Genomic DNA, 18,431 nt, shown 5'->3' with positions numbered 1-18,431 from the left:
TTCTTTGTCCTTCCTGGGGTTCATAATCTCCTCCAACTCCGTCGCCCCTGATCCGGCCAAGGTTGCAGCGGTGAGAGATTGGCCCCACCCAACAAGCCTTAGGAAACTGCAACAGTTCCTCGGCTTTGCAAATTTCTACAGGAGGTTCATTAAAGGCTACAGTCAGGTAGTTAGCCCCCTGACAGCCCTGACCTCCACTAAAGTCCCCTTCACCTGGTCGGATCAGTGCAAAGCCGCGTTTAGGGAGTTGAAACGCCGGTTCTCGACTGCACCAGTTCTGGTGCAGCCCGATCCTACTCGCCAGTTCACAGTGGAAGTGGATGCCTCTGACTCAGGGATAGGAGCCGTGCTGTCCCAGAGCGGGGAGTCCGGTAAGGTCCTCCACCCTTGTGCTTATTTTTCCCGCAGGTTGACCCCGGCTGAGAGGAATTATGACGTCGGCAATCGGGAACTCTTGGCGGTGAAGGAGGCTCTTGAGGAGTGGAGACACCTGTTGGAGGGAGTGACAGTGCCGTTCACGGTTTTCACGGACCACCCCCAGACGAACGGACAGGCAGAGCGGGCCAACCAGGAGTTGGAGCAGGCCCTCCGTTGCGTTACCTCCGCGCACCCGACGGCCTGGAGCACCCATCTGGCCTGGATCGAGTACGCCCACAACAGCCAAGTGTCGTCTGCCACCGGCCTCTCCCCGTTCGAGGTGTGTTTGGGGTACCAGCCCCCATTGTTCCCGCTTGTGGAGGGTGAGGTCGGTGTGCCCTCGGTCCAGGCCCACCTCAGGAGGTGCCGCCGGGTGTGGCGGACCACCCGTTCTGCCCTGTTGAAGGCCCGGACGAGGGCCAAGGCCCATGCAGACCGCCGGCGTTCCCCGGCCCCTGCATACCAGCCTGGGCAGGAGGTATGGTTGTCAACGAAGGACATCCCACTTCAAGTGGAATCACAGAAACTGAAAGACAGATATATCGGACCCTTTCCCATCACCAAGGTCCTCAGCCCGGCCGCAGTGAAGCTACGGCTGCCAGCTTCACTGCGGATCCATCCTGTTTTTCATGTGTCACGGATTAAACCATACCACACCTCACCGCTCTGCACCCCTGGACCTGCGCTGCCTCTTGCCCGGATCATCGACGGGGAGCCGGCGTGGACCGTGCGTCGGCTTCTGGACGTCCGTCGCATGGGTCGGGCTTCCAGTATCTGGTGGACTGGGAGGGGTGTGGTCCAGAGGAACGCTCCTGGGTGAAAAGGAGCTTCATCCTGGACCCGGCCCTCCTGGCCGACTTCTACACCCGGCACCCGGATAAACCTGGTCGGGCGCCAGGAGGCGCCCGTTGAGAGGAGGGTCCTGTTGTGTGGGCCGCTGAAGAGGAGGTACTGCTGGCCCACCACCACCAGATGGCGCCCTGCTTGGAGTGCGGGCTCCAAGCACGAGAGGGCGTCGGAGCCACTGGAGGTGACAGCTGTCATCTATCAACACCAGCTGTCACCCATCACCACCACTATAAAGACCGGACTGCAACTCCACCTCCTCGCCGAGAAATCGTCTACCTTACAGGTAATTTTCTCTGCTGAACAAACCATTGTGTAATAGTCTGAACTTCTTTTGCAGCCGTTATCCTGTGGTGTTTGCCTTATCTGTGGGATTGGCGTTTGGTGTGATCAGCGACGGCTTCGCTTCACACTCCAACTAGATAAGTGGTTAGACTGGAGCTGCACGAGTGTGTGATTGGAGGTGGAGGTTCTCCCTCCTTACTGAACACAGACTGTGGGATTACTGAGTGTGCAAATTAACATTTTTACGAGGGGTGATTTTGAGCCTGACCCAGAAAAAGTAGGGCGCTGTTCTCCATCTTTTACATTTTGAGAAACCAACATTTCTCGAGAAGGTGTAAAGTTTTGACTCACTGGGTCCAATGTTGAGAAATGTTGATTTACCAGAATGCAAAAGATGGAGAACCACACCCTATTTTTTTCTTGGCCCTGCAATTAAAAGATTGAGGAAAGACAGGGTGCCATTTTTCACCCCAGTGGCGCAGCAAGTTTTGTTCGAGGGCTGTGAGAAAACGGGTGAGATGGTTGGGTTTTTCGATGACAATTCTTGAACATTGTTGTCCTTTTTGACATGGTCCTGGTGTTCTTGTGTGCAGGTGTCCTTGTACAACCCAGAGGCAGAAGGCAGCGAGAGTCCGGGGAGTCTGGGCAGCAGCCTGAGCAACAGTCTCTCGGAGCAGAGTTTGGCCTCCGTCAACCTCAACACGGCCGGCGGCGGTGGCGTTCACAGCTACACACCAGTAAGAGTTCCTCATTATTTCAAGTCTGTCTGATGACGGCGGAAGGAAAACATCATCTTTCAACAGCAGATGTGAAGCTGATAGAGATTTGGCAAGAATAACAATAATAAAAAAGGGTTTGTGACCCTTATTTCTGTGCTAAATAATCAGTTTGTGTGACTCGCATGTGCTAAGTGGCGGCACAGACTTGAGGTATCCCTGTTTCTGCCTGCGCTTGTGTGGGGAAGTCCCAAAGATTAATTCCCTTTTTTCCCCCCTGCGGCCATTTTTAAACATTTCTAATCTGCCCTCTGTGTCTGATGTAATGATGGAATATTACTGGTGCGCTCCGTCTGGAGGATCCATGTGTTACAGCCCCTCACCTCGAGGATTGTGGGAACTCACATTGTGGCGTTCTATAATAAGGCCAATTCATTATAGTTTTCAGTGCACACTGATGAAGACGGCTGATAGACGGAAGAGTTCTATGATGTATTTAATTAATGCGGTCGAAGCCGAACCCATAAGCGCTTTTGTTTTTATTATCATTGGAAATCCACATCGTGCCTGAAATCGATTTCTTCACCAACACTCACTAAAGACATTTATTCAGTAGTAGAAGAAATTCAAGTGTTTAATGTGTGGAGAAGGCGAGGTAACATTCACATTACTGTCTTTTTTTTTTAATCCTTTCTGTCCTCCAGTCAAACAATCCCAGGAGACATAGAGAGAATTAGAACATTCTTTTTTGCTTGTCTACTATTTACAGTAATGATGGTGAAAACACTACTGAAACACCACAAACTTTTTAAAATGAATAGAAAAGGTGAACAAGGGCAGATGATTTTTCATAATATTTGGTGATGAGATTGGATCTGTGCTGGTAATAACGGAAGATCGACTTTTTCAGATTTTAACGTTACAAGGTGTCGGATATACTGCTGATTATCTACTAGTTAAAACACTCAATTGTTTAATCAGAGGAGACTTTTTAAGATTTTTCATCAGTGTACAGAGCTTTTTCCCATTGTGTTTGGACTGTCTGCTGTGTCTGTACTAGGGAGTAGAGTAGTTGTAGTAGTATTCGCCATCGTGGTAATCTCTCTGTGGTAAGGAAGATTATCTCTCATGCCGTGTTCACACCGGGCGCGACATGAGCGACAACAGCGACAAGTTGCCATGTAATTCCTATGGAACGACGCGTTTTGGCGCCAAGTCACGCAGCGCGATGCGATGGACGCGAATGAATTTTGAGCGAGTGGCGCGTTTGTGGCGTGATATTACGTCACATCACATCGCGTTACCCTCCTCTCCAAGTTGAAAAATGTGAACTTTTTCGTCTCGTCGCGCCGCGATGACCAATCAGGGACTGAATATGTAGTGATGTGGAGATGTTTGGAGTTTGACTGAAGATGTGAACATGTCCTGTATCTCTTAGCAGCCTGTCAGCAGGACTTATGTCTCTTTTGTCCTTTATTTCACAATTATGACAGAGTTTTTGGAGCGAGCAGCAGCCCCACAGCAGCGGGAGCAGAGTTTCTTTTTCCTTTCATTTTACGTGCGAGCGAGCGAGCGAATCATCTGTGGAGAATATTTTACTTATTAACTACACAGATGTATAATAAAACAAATGGTGACTGGTTTCTAAACACAATTATGACAGTTTTTTGGGAAAGAGCGAGGAGCAGCCCTGCAGCAAACAGCTGAGTTTCTTTTTTTTTCTTTCTATGTGCGCGTGCGAGCGAATTGTCCGTGGAGATTATTTTATTATTAACTACACAGATGTATAATAAAGCAAATGGTGACTGGTTTCTAAACACAATTAGTTTTTGGAGCGAGCAGCAGCCCTACAGCAGGCAGCAGAGTTTCTTTCTTTTTTTTTTTTTCTTTTTTTTTACGTGCGTGCGCGAATCGTCTGTGGAGAATATTTTATTAACTACACAGATGTATAATAAAACAAATGGTGACTGGTTTCTAAACACAATTATGACAGTTTTTGGAGCGAGCAGCAGCCCTACAGCAGGCAGCAGAGTTTCTTTTTTTTTTTAATTGTTTACATGTGCGCACGTGAACGGGACAGGAGATCTTCAAACTGGGTCCCGCAGAGGTGGAATGACCGCTGAAAGCAGCCGTCATCCAGACGCAGCTCCTGCAGCAAATAATGATACTCCCTGTATTGGGAGCTTTCCACAACAACTTGCTCCGTGTGATCAAGGTCCGTCATGTTAACTTGACTGACAACCGGAGCTGGCGAGTGGAATGGAAGCTCCTCCTATTTGATGACGCGCCGGGGTGAATTTTCGCAGCAAAAGCAGAGCGACACACCGGGCGAAGGAGGCGACCCCCGTGAATTTGTAGAGTCTGATCTCGCCCGGTGTGAATGCGGCATTAGTCAATTCCTGAAGGGGGTGGTGTAATTCTACATCCAGGGTCACTCTAGAGATGCCTGTGTGTGGGTTTGTCTAACATGGGAATGTTGTTGCACACTGACAAACATATCTTTTTAGCCTGGTCTGATGGCTTTGAAATCCTAGATGATCGGGGTTTGAGGACCTGCTGCAGCTTTCATCTGCCTTTACAGCAGGTGGATAACACTTCATCAAAACTGATTGACCGCTGCAGACTTTTTTTCACCAGAGCACCGTTATCAGACTTGTGTTCAGGGTTCCTGATGGGCCTCTGTGGTTACCGTCGAGGCCACGGGGCACACCAAGGTCTCTACCTTATCAAAACAGATGATTATTTAGGGTCTGTGCCTTTTTCTTCTGCTGACTAAGGTAGTGTCTCTACATCAGGAGTTAATCCTTGGGCGCAGGACTGTGGCTGCCCACTGCTCCTAGTGGTTGGATTGTTTTTAACGGTAATTAAGATGGTTAAATGCAGAGGACAGATTTCATTGTATGTATGTATATAATTCAGCCACAACGGGTGTGCAGCCAGTACATTCTGAGTGCCGGTCCCAAGCCTGGATAAATGACGGTAGAAGGAGGCGGGGCATAACCTTAAGTTTGTCAAATGAATTCAATGGAATTCAGTTGGCAACCGGAACAGAAGCGATGAGGAAGCATGAAGTTATGGTAAAGAGCAGTATAAACTAGACTTATAAAACAGGAGAAGATCTGTGGGCAGTAATATGGTTTCCTGCCATGAAAAAGCACTACAGATGCAATGTTTGCTCTGAGAATAATGATGAAGTATAGAGGAGGTCAGAAGGAGTTACATTGTGTGTTTGTTGATTTAGAGAAAGCTTATGGCAGGGTGCCAAGAGGAGTTGTGGTATTGTATGAGGAAGTCTGGAGTAGCAGAAAAGTATGTGAGGGTAGTGCAGGACATGTACAAGGATAGTATGACAGCGGTGAGATGCACAGTAGGAATTCATTGAAGGTAGAGGTGGGATCACAACAAGGATCAGTTCTGAGTCCTTTCTTGTTTGCAATGGTGATGAACAGGTTGACGGATGAGATCAGACAGGAGTCTCCATGGACTTTGATGTTTGCAGATGACATTGTGATCTGTGGTGAGAGTAGAGAGCAGGTTGAGTGTAGCCTGGAAATGTGAAGATGCGCCCTGGAGAGAAGGGGAATGAAAATCAGTATGAGCAAGACTGAGTACATGTGCGTGAATGAGATGGAGTCTAGTGGAATAGTGAGGTTACAAGAAGTAGAAGTGGTGAAAGTAGATGAGTTTAAATACTTGGGGTCAACTGTCCAAAGTAATGGAGAGTGCAGGCAGGATGGAGCGGGTGGAGAAAGGTGGCAGGAGTGATTTGTGATAGAAGAACATCTGCAAGAGTGAAGGGGAAAGTCTAGAAGACAGTAGTGAGACCAGATATGTTGTACAGTTTAGAGATGGTGGCACTAACAAAAAGACAGGAGGCAGAGCTGAAGATGTTGAGATTCTCTTTGGGAGTGACAAGAATGGACAAGATTAGGAATGAACATATCAGAGGGACAACTCAGGTGGGACAATTTGGAGACAAAGTCAGAGAGGAGAGATAGAGATGGTTTGGACATGTGCAGAGGAGGGACCCAGGGTATATAGAGAGAAGGATGCTGAGGATGGAAGAGGGAGGTCAAAGAGGAGGTTTTTCGATGTGCTGATGGAGGACATGCAGGTGGTTAACGTGACAGAGGAAGATACAGAGGACAGGGAGAGATGGAGACAACTGATCTGCTGTGGCGCCCCCTAACGGGAACAGCTAAAAGAAGGAGTATGTATGTATGTATGTATGCATATGAGCAATGAAAATAAAGGTTATATTATTTTTGTTATGTTTCACCACAACAGGCAATCCCCTAGTTAATACTTTATCCATATATCATGACGCAGATCAGGGGTTGGATTTTGACACCACCTTGGACAGTAGTGGTAGTGGCAATTGTAGTAGCAGACATAGTACTGTAGTACCTGTGTGCATGAAGTCACTAGGGCAGTTAGGCCGTGCCAGTACAGCATCAACAAGGATGTAGACACCTTGTTTAGGATAGAATTTCCAGATAAAGGGCACATTTCACTGCCTAGTGGAAATCTCATTTTTCAGCTCAGTGGTCTGAAGCCAGATTTGTCTGCCTGTCTTGCCAGGGCCGTCCCAGAACCCACCTACACGTGTACCAAATTGATCCCAGTCTGGTTTAAAATCACATTTGTTGACCTTGATCTCAGTGACCCTGACTTGCTGAAATTAATTTGTTAAGCACAAAGATGGGGTGAACATTAACCAACATACAAGTTTGGTAGAAATTGGCCAAAATGCCTGGGAAGAGTTGGCCTTATCCTGAACCCCGAAGACTGACATTTGGCAAATTTTACTTTGGTACTTTTGGGAACCACAACATGTATGCCAAATTTGTTGCAAATTGGGAGTGAATATCAAAAATTCTGAGATTGACTTTCATCCACAAACCAGGTTTGGCTGATATTGGACAAACGAGTTCGGCGAAGAAGGATAACAGATAAACAAGCATTGCTGAAGTTACAGTATGCTGCACTTGTTGCTAACTCACTCTAAAATTGAAGACCAAAATCTGTGCTGTAGGATTGGTCCTGGTATTAAGTACCATTAGTTCATTAGGTCAGTGCTGTTTGTTTTTACAGGTTGTCCAGTGTATTTTGAGCCTTTTGAGTGCCTTTCTAATTTGTCTGAGGTTTGAGCTCACTTGCACTAATCATGACCTTTTGCTTGGCCACACATATTTAAATCGAGACTTTACCGTGCTGTCTAATATGCCTGCTGTCTTGGCCAGTGTAAAGTACACCACTAACTTGGCAGGCCCCAGAACACACTGAGATATATTTTTGCCAGATTTTATATCCGCTGTTAAAATGAATTCTCATCATTTTCAAAATCACATCCTTGGGCTGTTTGGATTGGTGTGTGTGTGTGTGTGTGTGTGTGTGTGTGTGTGTGTGTGTGTGTGTGTGTGTGTGTGTGTGTGTGTGTGTGTGTGTGTGTGTGTGTGTGTGTGTGTGTGTGTGTGTGTGTGAGATGATAATAAGGGGCCATCTTCTGAAGTGTGGAGGAGATGAGCCAACCCATCTGTCAACACGTAAACTGTCCCAAGCTGAGCAGTTTAGTTTGAGACTCAAATATTTACTGGAAGTGTCAAAAATTAAATCATAATATGATCAAAAGAAGAGGAGGTGTCTGAAACAGTCGTCTTTGATCTTTAAAACAAGCAAACAAACAAATCTCTGTAAAGTTCAGTCCAACTGGAGGATATTAGGTTGATCAGGTTTCGCCAAGACTCTCTAACGACTACCCACTTGACCTTTTGATTATTATTTTTTATGATTATTAACTAATAATCATAAAAACATGAGTAGTGTAGTTTCTGGCATATAAGTCGCATCTGGTAAATTGGTGCCGATTATCGCCACCAATTATCGGTATCCATAATCGGTCGACCCCTAATTGTGAGGACTTATGATCTGTACTTATGGCTTTTTGGCTTTTCTGATCAAATCTAATATTTTAACAGCCAGCCTCCCACTTCCTTATTTTTCCCTTGTTGAAAACATGGGTTCAAAGCTCCTCACCTTTTTTTTTTCGCTATCAGTTGCTGTTCCCTGTTCACCTCCCACCCACATTAGCGAAGGTCAGTGCGATCTTATCTCATTAACCTCTCGTTTCTTGAGGTTATCCTTTCCCCTCATCCCTGTGCGTTGTTTCAGAGCTGGACTGCTGTGCGCTCCGACGGGATCCGGGTTAGTTCTACCTCATTAGCTGGTTCAGGTTGTAACCTCTTGACTGACGGTGATTACTGGTGACATCACCGGCAGAAATCTAAGACACACTAAGGTTGTTGATTGGAAGGCTGCCGTTTCTGGGTGAAGGTAGACGTGTCAGAGCTAAGTTGGCCTATATTTGTGGAGGGATGCTGATAGCTACAAATTGTTGACGTTTTGACGTTTACCTGGTAGATGGTGATGAAGGTGACAGCTGTAATGAGAGATTGGAAGGTGGAGGAGAAGAGGCAGAATTTGAAAGATGAGAATGAACTGTACCTTGTTTTTGTGAGTTTACATGAAAATCAGAAGAAAGCAACCACTTTTTTTTAACACAATTTCTAATTGATGGCTTTTCACTATTTGAGCGACAGGGCCATGCAAACACTCCAACAGTGCGTCATCTCTGGTCTCTATAATAATGTTTGTTTAGTGAAGTCAAGGTCACATTCGGGGGAACCACCAGAAGTGTTTGATTTTGTCCGTTGGGGTGCTTTGGCAAACGTATCACTGCTGGACATCATAGCCAGAAACAGAGACTCTGACTTCTGTCCAGAAATGGCTACCACTCTGTTGAGTTCTGCTATGGGCTGAGTGTTTGGCAGGGTACTGGAGTCCAGCAATTTAGCTGCCTTTGTAACCCATGGGCCACGCAGGGTTTCTGTACCACTTAAGGGGACTAAACACTTACAATGCAGCTTCAGTATACCATGAGCTACCCAAAAATATATAACACCGATGTGGTAGCAGGTAGACAGAGGGCTCAAGTTTCAAAAATGCTCCAGTCTTAAGGCATATCATTTGTCTCATCATAAAGATTCCAAATGGGGAGTTACAGGGTAAACAGCAGCAAAAATGGTGATTTCAATTTCGATTCTCAGCTTGTGCAGGGTCGAAGGTTAAAGTTGCTTCAGTTATGGTAAAACGTGATGCAAATTATTGGTTGAGCTAATAGGGTTTTAAAAAGTATCGGTTTGCTCTACCTGTTATGCTTAGTTATCATGTTACAGGGTAACATGTTGTAGAATCCAGTGGATGTCGGCCTTATTTGACCCTTAGTTGGAGACCAAACATTCAACAGGTTAAAACTGTTCCATTTATTAATCATATTAGCTCAACTGTGCTAATAGGTTTTGTTTCTCAGACCATGAGAAACAAAATTCTCTGGTCTCATGAGACAACGATTGAACTCGTTGGTGTGAATACCAGGCGTCATGTTTGGAGGGAACCAGGCACCATCTCTACAGTGAAGCATGGTGGTGGCAGCATCATGCTGTGGGGATGTTTTTCAGCAACAGGAACTGGGAGACTAGTTGCATTGAGGGAAAGATGAATGCAGCAATGTACAGAGACATCCTGGATGAAAACCTGCTCCAGAGCGCTCTTGACCTCAGACTGGGGTGACTGTTCATCTTTCAGCAGGACAGTGACCCTAAAAACACAGCCAAGATATCAAAGGAGTGGCTTCAGGACAACTCTGTGAATGTCCTTGAGTGGTCTATCCAGAGCCCAGACCTGAATCTGATTGAACATCTCTGGGGAGATCTGAAAATGGCTGTGTACCGACACTCCCCATCCAACCTGATGGAGCTTGAGAGGTGATGCAAAGAGGAATGGGACAAAACTGCCCAAAAATAGGTGCACTAAGCTTGTGGCATCATATTCAAGAAGACCTGAGACTATAATAGCTGCCAAAGGTACATCAACAAAGTATTGAGCAAAGGGTGTGAATACTTATGTACATGTGATTTCTTAGTTATTTATTTTTAATGACTTTTCAGAAATCCCCCCCCCCCCCCTCCCAAAAAAAAGTTTTTCATGTTGTCATTATTGGGTGTTGTGATTAGAAAAAAATGAATTTACTCCATTTTGGAATAAGGCTGGAAAAAATGGGAATACTTTCCGGATGCACTGTATAATCAAAAACAGTTCTGCGAGGTTGGAGTATTGTGGTGGGAAGAGCTCATGGAGTCATGAGATCACCAGACAGGCAACTTCCAAAAGTCTTGATAATGAATTGGTATGTTGGGAATTAGAGACAATTTCAGACCACCTCTCCAAGCCAAGCTGTCATGGTTTTTAGCAAGGCATCACCAGAGCTACAGGATTGGGGTCGGTCTGTCATTCTGTCACAAAATCTCACTAACACCTTACATTTCTTTTTGACCTTGACTGTCAAAATGACCTTTGTGTGGGACCTTGAGATGTGTGATTTTAAGGAAAAGGAATGGTATGATGAGCTCAACTCTTTCAAAGTTAGAAGAGATACAAAAATGATATGGAGTCCAAAGAACAAGAGGAGGTCTGAAGACTTGGATTTGACCTTTTTCTTCTGACCTTGGCCCTCAAATGACTTTGACATCAAAATAGTTACTTATATCTTGAAAAGGTCTTGTGATATCAACATCAAACCAAAACTAAACTGAACATTTTGGAGTGTTTTCACAGTGGCAGCCATCTTGGCAGCCATTGTGGATTTAAACATCTTTTTTAAATGTGTTGGATCTCCTGTGGCGCCACTTGTTGCTCATCTGTCGATCAAAATGTCTCAGAAACATTGAATATCAGCACGGAACCAGAAGCACATGGTAGATTTAAAGGAGATCTGTTTTGTAACTGGTAATACACACACACACACACACACACACACACATATATATATATATATATATATATATATATATATTCCTGACAGGTGGAAAGGCCAGTTTTATCCTTTCATATCTCTCACAGTCTGTTTCTTCTTTGTGTTTATGAGGTGAGCAGCCACTCGGAGCTGTCGCCTCAGTCCTTGAACCTCCAGCAGCAGCCCGCCCAGCCTCCACCGCCTCCCCCTCCTCCCCCGCAGCCCCAGTACGGATTGTCGGTTTCAGAATCTCGAGACAAGCAGCTCTGTTTCTCTGACTTTGAGGACCTCAGTGCTTCTTTCCGCAGCCTCTATAAGTGCGTCTTTGAGCAGTCCTTCTCTCAGCAAGGTGGGTGCCAGTACCGTTATTTCTCTGTGTTCATGTGTGAATTTTCTAACATCTACTCCAAGTACACCAACACGGTTCGCACTACAAAAAAAGAAAGTGTGTGTAAACCTTTACGTCAGACTTCATGGACGTAATTAACTGTCAAGCTTAGGAGATAACTCCTTGTAGAATTGCTTCACACAGAATTTAACATCACTTTTATAGCTGCAAAAACGTTCCAGTTTGCCTCTCTAACGTATCCAGACCCAACGCTATTGTGTTTTAATAAACAAACAAGCTGTTGTTCCGCATATCTGCATTTTACAGCTCGTTCAGTCAAATGAGTAAAGGCAATTAGGAAGAAGAATTCAACAGAAGCAGGAGAAAAAAATTAAGACCCTCAAAAACAGGTCTGCAGTCGAGCAGAGCAAAGGCTGCTGCAGCTTTGATAGCAGCTAATTAGATCGCTTCTAAAGTTTGTGAAGCATCCCGCTAATTGCTTCCGGAAGCTTTCAGGTCAGTAGACCGCCTCCCATTTGGACTGCTACTGCACCTCCTTTGACCTTCTTTCTCCTTCTTGCTTCCCATCGTGCACATCAACGTGTGTTGTCGACCCGTCGAGATTGATGCTGCCGCCGCCTGGATTCAGCCACAGTGTGTTTCCCACTCGGCGGTGCACCCGGAGAAAGATTAGACATCAAAATACTATTTGTTAAAATGTAACAACTGAGACAAAGTGTGAAAGTGAAGGAGAGGGTGGATTCAGGGAACGCTTGAAAAGTTTATTGAAGAAATGGTGCCTGCAGGTATTCTGTTTGAGTCATCATGAGTCATCAAGACTGTCGACAGTCGTTATCTCCTTTAAGAAATAACAGCACGTCCCACGTTGCACATATATTAACTGCAACTGACCCACGAGATGTTAATATTTTATGCCCCTAATAAATTACAGCAAACAAAATAAAGATTAAAAATGACCTTTAAATGTGGCCTTTAAAGGAATAGTTCACCCATTGTACCAATCTTTGAATTCAAGGGTTCTGTGAAAATACCAAGTGCAGTACGTGTCGATATTTTTACTACAGTTCAACTTTACTAAATACCAGTATTTTTATTCCAAATTCCAAACTGAAGCGTGCCAAAGGACCAGATGTGTTCCCCATGGTGTTGGGATCACATGGTTAAATACAAGATGCAAAATGCCAGAAATCATGCCATACGCCTACATTGTTGAATTGTTGGATTTTACATTTATTTCTTCATCTGTTAACTGTTGTAATTGTGCCACATTGCACCACAACATGTCGCCACATGTCGAACAGGCAAATGCTAATGTCTGCACTCTTTTTTTCCCATTGTCGTCGAAGTTCACAGCATTGCATATTAATAACTTGCGGTTTGTGAAATAACCGAGACTTACAACATGTTTAGCTTGTTAAGGGCCCCTTCACACTTCACACGAATAAGTACAAATCAGGGAGACTCACGGCGGAATGGGTCGTATGAGTGAACCATGAAAACATTGAGCCGACGGCCAGGCGTGCACGATCCCGGTGCAGCGGTGTCGTAGAAGCAGAAACAGTGCGAGCAGCTGCACCACATTGCACCGCTGATGTGGAGGAAAGTAAAATAAAAACCAGCTGTATAATTAGTGAATATCACTTGGTTGATATAAATAAAAGGGGAGGCAATACAGAACCCCGCGGCTAAATAACCCTGGTTAATTAAAAAATAAATGCAACTCACAGGATTCGAACCCGTAACCTCTGATTACCAGATGGAAACTTTACCACTGTGCTACAATCACTGTCTTATAACAGGAGCGTGAAATGGCTAAAATCAACAAGCAGATAAATGTTTTTTTTAAAAAAGAGAAAAAAGCACTGTGATAACTGACCAGATGCCATTTGGTATGCTGTATTTCTGCTGATACGTGACTGAAAGTGGCGTATTTGTCGCACTGTTGGCTTGTCCCACAGTGCGTCACTCACAGCCCTCACACCCTGACACGCGTGTCCTGTCAGACACACGTGACATTCAGATTGCCTGCTGTGTGTCCACATGAACTGACGGTCCGTTTCCCCAGCCTGTCGCAAAAGCGATATATGTTTTTATGTATTTCCACATGATGACAGCGAGCACACACACGTGTATGTCTGTCAAAACACAGGGCATGTTCTGCAGCTGTGACATCCAGGACCAGAGATGTCTCAACAGCTGTTGGCAGCCAGCCATACCCCATGTCCTGTCAGCACACAGACCAAGATGTCACTCGTGAACCACATGCACACATGCTAGGGGGGAGCGCGCGAAACACACGCACGTGTTATGGGGGGAGCCAACACTCTGGCACTCCACATGTGCACTTGGCAACTCCACAGTCGTGGGACACTGACATATTTCACATCCAGCTTGACAGTGATTGTTGCTGACTGTTTTTGTGATGATAGCACGAATGGCCACACATTTTCTTAAGTGCCAAACGAGTGGTGTTAGATGTTCGTGCGGGTCACCTGGAATTTGGCCAACACCTGCCACGACAGGGTTCGATGGGCTCTCAGAGCTTACACTCTTTCTTCCAGGCACTGGTGTGCGCAGATAGTTATAGCAACAGGTCTACAAGGCATTGGATGCAGCTACGATTTTACACGTATTGCATATGATTCCTTCTTCATGCGCACTTCACGCGCAGTTCAACCACATTTGTACTATGTGTGAAGGGGCCCTAATGTTTGGCAATGTAAACACTGTAACACTTAAACATATATGCGATGTCTTTGAGGGCTGGGTCTGAAGAAGACAGCCAGCAATAAAATTTGTTTATTGGAGATTCAAGCAGATAACGACAAATGTCACTGTTGTTCCAAATCCTTTCTTTGGTCCATCTAAAGCTAAAAGGCAACCAACCATTTAACTGTTAAGAAGGTCTTCAGGAAGGTATTTTGCACCCTGGAGTTTTTTTTTTTTCTCCTCAGTCTGTTTAAATCTCTTGTTTTGGTCCATCATCGTTGCTTGTAATAAGATTCTTATAGGGCAGATTGTTAGATAAACTAAGAGTTCAACAGTGTTATAGTCAAGACCACCAAAATTTAGACAAAATCATACTGTATCAAGACAGAGACGATGCCAAGACTTTGAGGAGTTGAGACCAAGTCACAACCAAGAGCAAAGCAGGGAAAGACGGAGTCAATACCAGGACTGGATCCATGTGAGTCCCACACTGCTTGACACATCCACAAAACAAGTAGATGAAGCCAACCACAGTCACAGTTAATCTGAAAGAGCCACGTTTTCATAAAAACTTCACACAGAAATACAAATGAAAGAAATCATCTTTATTCAACATTCCAGATCATCTTTCAATAACAAAAACGATATAGTTATAAGTTAATAAATCAAGCAATGCACAGGAAACTTAGTGGTATCTATAATTTCAACTCTTGTGGTCTTGACTGGTCTTGAAATGTAATCCAGATGTCAGTCATATGTCTGAAATTAAGACCAGACAGAGTAAAACAAGACTGATCTTGAGTACTACAACACTAAAGTCAAGTGTGGTCATGTACTGTGGCTGTGTACTGCTGTGTCCACCACACCACTGAATCGCCCCAGGTCCTAGATGGCAACTTCCCGGTAGACAACCGATCTGTACCAGCCACTACTCAAAAGTAACCATCTATCTGCGACAGCCAGGAAGAAGGGGCTTTATTGTCTTTGTACATGCGTACAATGAAATTTGTCCTCTGCATTTAACCATCCTAATTACAGTTGGGCACAATTCAACCACTAGGGGCAGTGGGCAGCCAGAGTCCAACACCCGGGGATCAACTCCACATGTAGAGACGCTGCCTTGGTCAGAGGCAGAGAATGGAGCAGGCCCTAAACAGCCATGATATTGTCTCGGGACCTGTTGTCATTGTGTCTAGATTGGTAGACTGGAACCTTCTTGCGATTGTCATGGAACTGATTTTGGAGTTCTTCAGTCATTTTGTCATTTCTGTCCTTGGACAGAGTTACTATCAGTCTGTCCCACGTGGCCTTTCTCCAGTTTTCAGGCATGCAGGTTTGATTTAGCCTTAGCACTTAATAGCAAACACTCAAACGACGCCTCCATGGCTCCGTATAAATCACTGCCTGCTGTCTAAAATCCTTTTCTGATGTCTGTGGATCTTTTTTGTCTGTGCCAACGGTTTTTTGCTCTCCAAATAATCCCTGATCTCCACCAGTCGTTTCCTGATGGTGTTGTGTCATTTCGCTTGACTTCATGCTGTCGTTAGCGATCGTGTCACCACAAATGTAACACGTTCTGGCCAAATCCTTCAAGAAAACCACAGTTACGGTAACACTTTAGATTTAGCTTTACTTTCTTTTTTATATATTGATGAGTCATCAGCACTAGTTTCTCACTTTTTGTTTGAGTCATAAAATAGTGATACTGTGACTGCAGGAGAAACACTCTAGCTGCTAGCTAACTTAGCAAAACTGAGATAGAACGTCACAGAGGTGTGGCCTATTGTGTAGCCTACTTAATATTTTAATTGAATACAATCAAACTTGTCTTTTTAATTAGTTTTCATCATCCATCCAGTAAGTGTGTTATGGTTTTATTTAACTTGTGCACATACCCTCTGTGATCTTGGTGCCCCCTTGAGGCGGGCATGGATCCAGATCGGGAAACATGCATTTAAAAGAACGGTTGATAAATGAGATGACACAAAATTAAGCATTAGAAAAGGCTCACACAGAAACTAAAGTAAATTTTAGGTCTCTGCAATTGGATCATTGCTTCTTGCTTTAATTAGAAAGTTACTGTTTGTTAATAAGGTCCTTCGAATGTGTCGAGGGTCTGTTGCATTGTGGGTAGGGCTGCAGCTAACAGTTATTTTTCAGAGATTTCATTATAGTAGAAATTGGAATGAAAAAAGTAACAGTTGTAGACTTTTCTTTTTTTACAGCCACTGCGAATGCTAAAGGTGTCTGTGGTAGAAAAGTCAGAATTTCTACAAGTCTATAGATGGCTTTTGGTGCCCTTTCAGGACAAAAATAAGAATGAATTGTGTCATTATAATTCATTCATGAATTACAGTAATATTGTTTATTAATTTGTTGTATAATTTTATTATTAGTAAGAATCTAATCCTGTAATTTTAGCTGTTTTACTGCAACATGTTCTTTAAATCCCCTCCAATCAGGATTTTGTAGTGACTTTACTTCTGGGGCTGCGTGACTGAAGTAGTTTAAAAAATATTTCTGGAAGGTTTGCATGTGAAACATCTAATTATGGCCTAAAGTAAAACAAGGCGATTCATTAATGGCTTTAATCTGCTCAGAAAGGACACAAATAAATCTAACATCAGTGCGTCATTGTTTTGCATTTGAATTAAAGAATTGTGTAAAACATCTGAAGTACTTAAAAACATGCTGAACACAGTCCGTTTTCTTATTTTTTTTTAATGCCTCAAAAATTCTCTTTAATAACTTCAAACATTCATAAACTACAGCTTTTAGATTTATTGCTGATTATTAGATTAACCATATTTTCATATGTTTTGTTTTTCTTTCTTACTAGTTTGGGAGGCCCTGCAATTTATATACTGAAAATTCACAAGTTTGCTATTAATAATAGTAATTATGACTCATTATATAGACCTTTCCCAGGAATCAAAGCACTGAAGGAAATCAACTCCAATAATAAAATAATAAATGAAAATAATATAAAATACACAACAGTGCAGAAAAATTCCACAGTAAAGGGTTGATAATACAGATTTATATGCCAGAAAATAAGGTATATTGTTTTAAAGCTGCACTTTTCCCTAAAATCACTCTGATGTCGTCTGATGGATTTCCAGCTGCTCTCGGCCCGTAGCACAGAGAGACATACAGAAGACATGCTGCGCTCTCAGTGCACACACCCTGTTCTCAGCTCCTGATATGTCAGGGTCAGTATTTTTGTGCTCAGACCCCGACATTAGTCGAGCCTCAGGCTGCTTCGAGTGGAGCACCGAGTGGAGCACAAAGCGGAACATGCAACTTTTTCTCTGCACACACCTGCTTTAACATCACTGCTCTGCATTGAGATTTACACATGTTCACATGTGAACATCCGTGACTTTTGTCACAGACGTCTCAAAACTAGTGTTTCTGGTCTAAATTTTCCAAAGAGTAGGCAAGCTTTTCCGTGCACAGACTCAAAATTGTTGGACTTTCAGGATGCTTAACTTTAAATTCTGGCAATCTGTAACTCTTACCTCCATCGCCTGACAGAGGACGTTAAACAATGCCGTCTGAGCCTCAGTATACTGCAGAAAGACACGGACAGATTTTCGACAGAGGTTTTTTGGAAAGAAGGGCCAGAAAAGAGTTGATTACATTTTGAACAGTAATCCCGATAAGTCTCAGAATTTTACGATTTTGTCATTTCTTTGTCATTTGGGACGTTGTAACATCCATACTGTGGGATTTTAAAAAAGGCTGGGAAACAGAAAATCCAATAAAAGATAAGTAGAAATACAGCCGTGGGAATAAAGGGATTGAGATCAAGAAATACTTTTACAAGGAGGTAATCCAGTCCAGCTCCCTGATGGCAGTGGCGTGAAGTCTGTGAAGCTTTCCTCTTCACACAAAGATGTCGCTCAGTTTTGCTGTAATTATTTCTAAACCGATCTGAACTGCACTGTTGAGGACGTAACTCTTTACTGATAATCTGTGGAAAAGAAAAAACTCACCACCCAAAGGTTGATACAGACAAAGAAAAAATATACTGAAGTATATTTGCGAGGATGCTGCAAGTCGCACTTAATGATCGCACTGTGTTTGCATTCCACCTTTGAAGATTGAGCACACGAGTGGCTGAAGAGGAACATCACAAACTTTAACAACGAAGCGGTCTTCATTACAGCTTTTGCAGCTTTACTGTGCATGATGGGGAAAATAACGAGATAAAACACGCTGCCTGGTCTGAACTTGTGTGTTTGTTAATCAACAC

The 18,431-nt window shown here is 43.9% G+C and overlaps 1 protein-coding gene across 1 annotated transcript in view; it reads left to right on the top strand.

The window, feature by feature from the left end:
- The window catches only part of LOC117512957 (forkhead box protein J3-like), a 231,636-nt gene that overhangs the window by 189,893 nt on the left and 23,312 nt on the right, over positions 1-18,431 (top strand). The window contains exons 6-7 of the mRNA XM_034173202.1: positions 2,142-2,285; positions 11,248-11,464. Coding sequence (XP_034029093.1) covers positions 2,142-2,285; positions 11,248-11,464 — 361 coding nt within the window. The remainder of the gene's footprint in view (positions 1-2,141; positions 2,286-11,247; positions 11,465-18,431) is intronic.

This window comes from Thalassophryne amazonica, chromosome 6 (assembly GCF_902500255.1).
Source record: "Thalassophryne amazonica chromosome 6, fThaAma1.1, whole genome shotgun sequence".
NCBI lineage: Eukaryota > Metazoa > Chordata > Actinopteri > Batrachoidiformes > Batrachoididae > Thalassophryne > Thalassophryne amazonica.
The sequence above is the reverse complement of the archived record's forward strand: the minus strand, read 5'-3'. Positions and strand labels throughout refer to the sequence as shown.